The 8,807-nt window shown below is 36.4% G+C and overlaps 1 protein-coding gene across 1 annotated transcript; it reads left to right on the forward strand.

The window, feature by feature from the left end:
• The first annotated feature begins 1,838 nt into the window (after positions 1–1,838).
• LOC147538879 (uncharacterized) lies at positions 1,839–7,858 on the forward strand. The gene is made up of 14 exons (XM_086640770.1): positions 1,839–2,277; positions 3,137–3,192; positions 3,306–3,480; positions 3,652–3,753; positions 5,011–5,082; positions 5,365–5,481; positions 5,666–5,743; positions 5,867–5,929; positions 6,019–6,115; positions 6,199–6,277; positions 6,374–6,579; positions 6,670–6,815; positions 6,944–7,066; positions 7,473–7,858. Exons 1-14 carry the CDS (start codon positions 2,191–2,193, stop codon positions 7,638–7,640), a joined length of 1,569 nt encoding a protein of 522 aa, XP_086496896.1. The 5' UTR covers positions 1,839–2,190; the 3' UTR covers positions 7,641–7,858.
• The last annotated feature ends 949 nt before the right edge of the window (positions 7,859–8,807 follow it).

Raw genomic sequence — 8,807 nt, forward strand, 5'->3', positions numbered from 1 at the left:
AAAGCCAGGGGAGGAGAAACCAACAAATCTAAATAACGTGAAAGGCTAAAACACGCAAGAAAATCAACTTTCTATATGCAATCTACGAAATCAGCAAGAAGATCTATCATCCGTTTTTTATAAGTAATATGGGCGCCTATAGACTAACTTAAAATGAAAATGAAAGAGTTAAAAAAGAGGAAGAAATCATTAAAAAGTAATAGGGACGCCTATAGGCAAAAAAGAAAAAAGTGCCCCTTCTATAGAGGTACCTAACTAGAACTGGTGTCGATGGCCACCCCTACTTAAGGGTGGGAATCAAGCGGGTTCGGTTGGGCTCGAGCTTAATGAAGGCGGACTCGGGCGGATCGGACACCGAAATTTCAGGCCCAATCCATATAGTCGGGCGAATCGGGGCGGACAAATGTCCCTTACGGACTGCCCGTAGCCCGTCTGTGCCCGCCAGCCCGAACGGGCTCTGACAATCACGGGCCGCGCGGGCTCGGGTTCTTCAGAATAAAAAATATATATAATAACCATTAATTAACTTAATTTCATGTATAATATTAGTTTAAGCAAAAAAAAAATACAAAAAAATTCATCACTGATTTCAATCTCAACCCATTCAAACACAAACAAGAAAATTTCACAAAGAAAAAGAAGATAGAATCAGAGCATCTCCAATGCAACACTCAATCTTAGAAACTCCGAGTGCCACGTAGGATTTTTAGAGTTTTTTCTTAAAAATCATCTCCAATGCAACACTTTATTTGGATCTCAAAGATGACGTGTCGAGGGTGGAATAGAGATATCTCAAGAGGACACTCTATTTCTAGAGTGTCCTCTTGAGATAAGAGTGTCCTCTTGAGATATCTCTAATTCTCCAACTCATCAATATTTGATTTTCAACCAATAGAAATCAAGTCTTCTATATTTTCTAAAATAACTAATTATTTATTTACAAAAATAACTATGCGACATAAGTAAACAAGATAAGTTTAGAGTTTTGCATTGGAGACAAAAAAAATTGTGGATCTCTATTAATGCCACGTAGGAGTGAGAATCTCAATTGGAACTTGACATATATGATGAATAGAGATTTTTTTGAGTTTTGCATTGGAGATGCTCTCAGACCCAAAAGATAACTTTTCTAGGTTTCCATTTGAGATTCAAATCGGAAATCTTTAAAAAAATCAAATTCTAAAACTAGTAATGTTCTTAGAATCTTCTTAATCTGGCAACAAGAAAGAAACCTTGCCTCTGAAATGTCTGCTTCAATTTTGTAGATTGAACTGTAAAGTTTCGTTACCAACCATTAAAGAACAGCATGCTCGAAATGCTACTATTCAGACAAGAGATGAAGATATATGAAGAGAAAGGTAAGTAGGTATTCGGTTACCAAAGCTGAGGGTTTAGGAGTTTAGAATTTTAGGGTTTCGGTTGGTTTTAGAGAGGAGAAGGGAGAGACCGAAAGACTGAGAGAGAATGAGAGAAATTAGGGTTTCGTTGCATTAAGGCGTCCTAGGGTATTTATCAGGTGGGTTTACTGGATCGGGTAACGGGCGAACGGTCGGGCATATCAGGCCTGGACTCGGATAAGAGCCCTTGCCCGAGTCTCGCCCGCTACAACCCGATTTAACGGACCGGATAAGTCCGGCTCGAGCTCAGTTCAGTCAACGAGTCTTCACGGATCGGGCGGATAGGGTCGGGTCTCGGGTTTTCGGACCGTTTTCCCAGCCCTATCCCTACTCCCCTAGTAAATAGGAATCATTCTTTTGGGAATAAAGAGATTCCAAAAGTATATAAAAGTGGGACCCATGAGTCGTTATTGCATCATCCATCTAATATTAACAACTACTGTAGTAATAATCTGTCGGGTTTTTTTGGCTGCGACGGAACTTTTGAAAGGCAGCTCCGTTATTGTATTTCGGCATATCATAGGCTGGCCGCTCGCTGGACTATCCTTTCAATATAAAAAAACACAACTAAAAAGAGAAAGAGGGCATCTGATCTGACGCTAAAATCAAAATCAAAATCAAAATCCCCCCTCTCTCTCTCTCTTCTCTGTTCGTCTACTCTGTTCATTTTCCCTTTTCGTTATAATGGCGATTTGAAAATCCAGCAGAGTAGACCAAAATTAGGGCTTACTAATTCATCATCAAATCAGAGAGAGAGAGAGAGAGAGAAGAAAAATAAATAAATAAAACAGACATGGTGACGTTTGATGTCATCGATTCGTTTTTATTCTCCGCGAGTAAAGCTTGTTCTAGTAAACTTGCTATTCTCATCCAGATCCAGGTTCATTTTCTCCATTAGTATTATTTTTTTGTGAAGATCTTTATTTCTTGAATGTTTCTTGCTTTCAGATTTGTTTGTGAGTTCTAGTAATTGAGTATGGAAATTTATCTTTTAGTTCTTGAAGATAATTTGATTAAGGGTACTAAATAAATTATGCTTTAGGCTTCAACAAAAGGTGTAAACTTTGTGTTTCTTAAGCCATTCATATAGCTTGAGTAATTAACTTTTGTTACTGAATAGTGGAGTTTAAAGATTTTAGTAGGTTAGCTTAGTTTTTCTGATTGACTGATAAATTATTATAACTGAATTTGCAACTTTGGAACTCATAATTGGGGAACTTAGTATTAAGGGTTATTTCTTTAGGCAAAGCTGCAAATTAATTATGCTTAGAAGAGGAGGGTTGGATTAAAATGAAATTCTCCAAGGATAAATTATCTTCTAACTTCCTCTGAAATCCTAGCCTGTAATGTCTAGCATCAGTGATCGATCACCTTGCTGCCGGTCTGGCCGATTCCCCGACATAGATTCAGGTTACAGGCTTCATCTCCTCCCATTCTGCTGATGGTGGCTCACATTTCCGTACGAAACAGCAAAAACTGTCTTCTCTCCCAAACTTCAAAAACCCCCCTTTGTCCTCATCAGTAAGCCGTTTTTGAGTAATGCACCTTCATAGTTTATCTGTCGCAACTCATAGGATCATTTATAGGATGCCTTCAAGTGATATTGCTTCTGTGTTCCCCATAATGTTGGATCACTTGTTTATCTTGTTTACATTTGCTTCAGCAGTCGTTTTCCAAGGGATTGCTTATTTGAAAAACTTGCTATACTTACCTGACTGACTATTTTGTTCGTGTAATAGGGATGCCTAATTTGCTTGATTCTTGCTCTTGGATGGGCGCTTGCTTCTTATGTAAGGTATTATGTTTTAAATGGAAAAGTAAAAATAATGCGTACTTGTTTCCTAGTGTTCTGTTGTTATCACTTCGCAAGAAAGCTTACAATGTGGGATATGTTGTTTCTGTTCACAGGAATAGAGAGATCAGACGTCTCAAAGACAATATGAAAATTGGCAATTTCTTTGGATTCCTTTGTCAAGATATCAATGACCTTGAACACTCGAGTCAAATGAGGCTGCCTAGAGTGTCAGTAGTTATGCCTTTAAAAGGTTTTGGAGAACACAACCTAAAGAACTGGACCAGTCAGGTTAGAGTGCATATCATTGTGGCACGATTCAGCTTTGTCTTTTACTACTTGGGAAACAAAGAAATATTTTCGTCAAAATCCGTTCTACTTTTAGTTTTCTTTTTTCACTTAAAGTAGATCAAAATTTCTTCTTATCAAAGTTATGGAGCATTAGTGCTTAACTTGATGCAGATCACGTCACTCTATGGAGGTCCTTTGGAATTCATTTTTGTGGTTGAAAGCACAGAAGACCCTGCTTACCGCGCTGTATCTATGCTGATCTCAAATTTTAAGGTACATATCTCATACCAGTTCACTTGTATCAAATATTACAATAAAAAATTGTGAAACTTAAGAAAGCCTAATCTGTAGCATAAAATGAACCTGGAATTTTTCAGAGAACCTTAATCTTTTATTGCATAATTATACGTCAAAGAGTTTGCCCAATGTTAGATATATGCTCTTGCTGCTCTTTATCTTTTTTTTTCTTTTTTCATTGATATTGTGACCTTGCACATATCTTTATGTGTTACTGGGGTGGAGAAATTTGTTGGTCTGAGTTTGCGTGTGTGCATGTAGGAGTCATACTTTCGCAGACAGTACAACTTCAAATACATGTCATTATTGTTTGATATGTAGTGATTGTGAATATCTCCAAGCCTCCTTTAGGACCGAGAGCTTGTGGCAAATGATTTGCGGACTTATCCGTGGCATGTCCTCCGCAGTCTAGGCATATACCTCCAAATTCTTTAGGAAAGAGTGGGCAATCATGTCCTTGTTAATGCCTAGTTTTGAGCCAATTTTGAGTTTCTGAAATGGCTGCCTGGCACAGGTATTATGTGAATATTCATGACTCATATTATGTGGGTGCTTAATCCAGATGATAGCAATATTTGTTCCAATTTCTATGTAACCTAGTAGTTAAGAAGGTGCGACACATTTCCAGTTCCATTTGCTGGTTTGCTACAAATATTTGAACCAAGCAACCATAGTTCACATATTTAGGAGTGCCAAAATATGCGCCGCGAACCAAAATTGTGCAGTTAGCACTTAGCAGGGCCTATATTTAAATGCAACTGTCTTTTCTTATTATAATCTAGTATACATCTTATTTACATTTATGTTTATATGTTCTATATATATATTGTCATACAATCCTATTTCATATATTCTAGAAGCACCAATTGGCTTCTCAGTTCGTTCCTACATTATACCGTTGGTTGACATTCCTTAACATATAAGTAGCATTTGATGCGTTCTTCAGTATTATCGTGCAATGCACCTAAAATGTGTAATCTGGTAGTTTATGTGTCAACAACTAGTAGCTTGAGTACCATTAAAAAAGAAACTAGTAGCTTGAGTTCGTATGTTGTATTAATGTCCAATCATGATATCAAATAAAGGCAATATCAACCATGGTCTAACGGCTCTTCTCATATTGAAACCCCTACCCTGTAGTTGACAAGTGCTCCTCCATCACTGGTCGGGTTTATTAAAGTTTTTGCTTCTAATATTACTCTTCTAACAGTTGTCTCTTTTGAAAAATTTCAGGATAGTATTGATATGAGAATTGTTGTAGCCGGAATATCAAGCACATGCAGTCAGAAGATTCACAATCAGTTAGTATGTAAAATGCTTGCACCTTTTTCCCTTGTGTTTTAGAAATGTGAATCTTCTCTATTTGACGTCTAAAAACTCTCTATGTCCAGAAAAAAGTGTCACATTTTTCCGTTCCTATTTCTTCTTCTTTGCAACAAGTAACTACTAAAGACAGGAACTTATAAACTTCACAATCATTATGGAGGATTGAGCTTATTGATGAAATAGCTTCTGCCAAAATGATGATTTAGTTCATAGCTAACAACCTACAATATCTTCGCATTGATTTGTTCCACGCTTACATAGATCGGAGTGGACAGCATGCACAAGGATAGCAAGTATGTATTGTTTCTGGACGATGATGTCAGGTTGCACCCAGGGACAATTGGAGCCCTTACTGCTGAGATGGAAAAGAATCCCGAGGTATATTATGAATACTTTTAGTTTTCACATGCCTATATCTAAAAGTAACCTGCAATATCCGTATTTTTTTTCCTTATTTCAGTTATTTATGTTTTTATTATGACATTCAGTAATCAACATTTTTTGACGGCCTGATCTCTGTATTTGTTTTTCTAATAGTCGCCATCTTTCCATTTGTTTGCAGATATTTATTCAAACTGGATACCCTCTTGATTTGCCTTCTGGAAGCTTAGGAAGTTACTGTATATATGAATATCATATGGTATGGAACTAATTAACAACTTTCATATTTTCTTTTATGAGATCCTTCAGATTCTTTTTCTTCTCAAAATTCTGTTTATGGGTTGTTTTCATAATTTATAAATTCATGATCTTTTGGTGTCAGCCTTGCTCAATGGGGTTTGCTACTGGTGGAAGAACATTCTTTTTGTGGGGAGGATGCATGATGGTAAAAACTCATTCATCTGTTTTCTGTCATTCAATTAATCAAACTAAAAACAGATTTTGATGTCTCATTGGCTGTTGTTTATACGTCAGATGCATGCAGATGATTTTAGAAACGATTTATATGGTCTAGTCACGGGACTTCGAGATGGTGGCTATTCTGATGATATGACACTTGCTGCCATCGCAGGTAAATACATTCAAAAATCAAATAAAAAACATTCTGGATTTTAATTAGTAATGACTTAACATGCATACATTATCTACTCGCAGGTGCACATAAAAGGCTCATTACTTCACCACCAGTAGCTGTTTTCCCTCATCCCCTTGCAAGTGATCTTACTTTCTCAAGGTTTGTGCCATTTTTTCCATCTGGTTATTTTTCTGTAGTAACAGAATTGTTTGGTTCTCATTTCCATGTTCCATCTTCTTTTCGTGTCATGCATAGATATTGGAATTACCTCCGGAAGCAAACATTTGTTCTCGAATCTTACATGACAAACGTAAATTGGTTGATGAACCGTGCATTATTTACTACACATTGTTATCTATCATGGGGATTTGTTGCACCATTTTTTATGGCTATCATTCACATAGCAGCTGCTTTAAGAGCACGAGCTTACCCATTTGAAGAAACTTCTGTGACTTCTTGTGGTAATCTCTCTCTGTCTCTGTCTCTGTCTCTCTCTCTCTCTCTCGAACTCATTTGCTTGTTCGTTAACAGTAGAACAAATTGCTTTCCAGGCTTGAAACTCGTAGGAGGCTTAGCTGTGTGCACGTTAATAGAACTTCTTTCCATGTGGAATTTGACAAAGGTGGAACTCCAACTCTGCAACATGTTATCTCCAGAGGAGCCACCAATCTCTCTTGATTCTTATAACTGGGGCCTTGTAAGTACACTGCTCTTCAGTATGCAGCGCCTATCTCTTTCACTATGCCGATAAACGTGTCATTTAGTACAATAAAGATTTTGAATTTCTGAAGTACTAACATATCTATGACTTGATCAAATGAACAGATCTTCATTGCCCTCCTTGTAGACAACTTCTTGTACCCTCTATCTGCATTAAAATCACATTTTTCTCAGTGTATCAATTGGTCTGGCGTTCGTTACCATTTGAAGAATGGAAAGATAATCAAGGTATGCTGATTAAATGCCTTCTTCATATTTGATATTTACAATCCACAAATGCATCTATTAAAAATATAATACAACCCGAAATTTCTGACCGTGTTCCCCTGATACTTAGTATCTCCATTATCCTTGATATCTGAAAAAAAACATTTGAAATATAATCCAGTCTACTTCTCCATTTATGTATCTTGGGAAGTATAGACAGTTCGTAGGTTCCACTGAATACCAGATGCAACTCTCGTCTTCTACCAAAAATTTGCCAATGTAGTGGTTTGCCAAAAAAACGAAGCTGGGACGTCTAACCCAGATCACGTCCTTTAAACCTAGAGTGACAGGAAATTGGGCCTTCGAGAAAAAATATGCTGGGCTGTTCATTCAGAATACTGATTAAGGAAGTTCATATTTTGTGCAGATCGAGAGAAGCAAAGAATGTGGTTCATTAGCAACAAAAACATATTCTGATTTAGGAGGAAAACATCTCTTTGGTAAGAAAGGAGTACCACCACCTAAATTATCATTCCTTGGCTCTTTAGCAAGAAACTTGGCACACTGGCACCAACCAAAAAAATATGATAGTTAGGAATTTGGTTTCTATTCTATTAGTTTCAATCATTTGCATTGATTTTCTTTTTAGGTTTTTTAGTAGAGGGGGTTCGTCGATCATTATTTTCATTCAATCTATTTGATTATTTAGATTCAGCAAAGTATTGCTGATTGATTTTTTGTATTGATGCTTGTAATCGTACAAGATTGTGAATCATTAATCATTATAGTGCCATTGTGTGTCTTCATCTTGGATATATTTTTTTTTCTTTGTCCACACAATTTGATCATTTTAGAGTGTATTTAATTGGATCTGTTCCATGGATATTGAAACTATTCTACACGACTTTTATTTTATCTTTTTTTATTCCTTTTAATTTTAAAGCGTATCGGTTAATGAGACAGCACTCTAGAACAGAGCATTGTGGTGTCAATTTGGATTGTTATATTATGAGATTAATTGTTTGATTTCTTAGGTTTATCTTAAGTAACTCTCAAATAGAAAATGATACTTATAAGTGCCATGGAATTGCACTAAGGTGAGGGTTTGGGTCCCAAGTTTCTCCAATGGAGTGTTTAATGGGTGTATTTTTAAAATGGGTGTATTTTTTGTTTTCATTGGTGGGACTCTTCTATATCTAAACAGTATAAACAAAAATATGCACATAAAATGGGAAATCTGTATCTCAGGCAATTTAGACATCATGTTAGTTTTTTTTTTTTTGTTGAAAGGAAGATACTATTAATAACGAAGTGTGCGACGACGGAACAATTTAGAAATAAAATTGGAGATATATTTTCAGAATCTATTCTCTTGTTTCTTTCTCACCCATTTTGCTAGCTTGTCTGCTGGGTTGTTTTGAGCTCTGTTGATGTAGGAGAGCTTGATGCTATTGAATTACGGGATGAGATTTAGAAAAATACCACGCAAGTTCAAAAGTCTAAGTTTGAAGGCAAAAAGTTGAGAAATTTGGTCAAAACTCCCTATAAATTTTTTTATTTGGTGAAAAAAGATCAGTCAATTATATTTAGTCTTCAGCTCCCCGAGTTCTTTTTTTAATTTACAAATATTTCCAACAGCTTTGCAAAGCCTTGCGACAGCTTTGCAACGCCTTGCGACAACTTTGCAATCGCCTTGCAATAGTTTTGCGGTGCCTTACAACACCTTCAATCAGTTTTGCAAAAAATATTGAGTTTTTAACTA

The sequence above is a fragment of the Eschscholzia californica genome, unplaced genomic scaffold (assembly GCF_041429995.1).
Source record: "Eschscholzia californica isolate CP2 unplaced genomic scaffold, dmEscCali1.0.p SCAF_5, whole genome shotgun sequence".
Classification (NCBI taxonomy): Eukaryota; Viridiplantae; Streptophyta; class Magnoliopsida; order Ranunculales; family Papaveraceae; genus Eschscholzia; species Eschscholzia californica.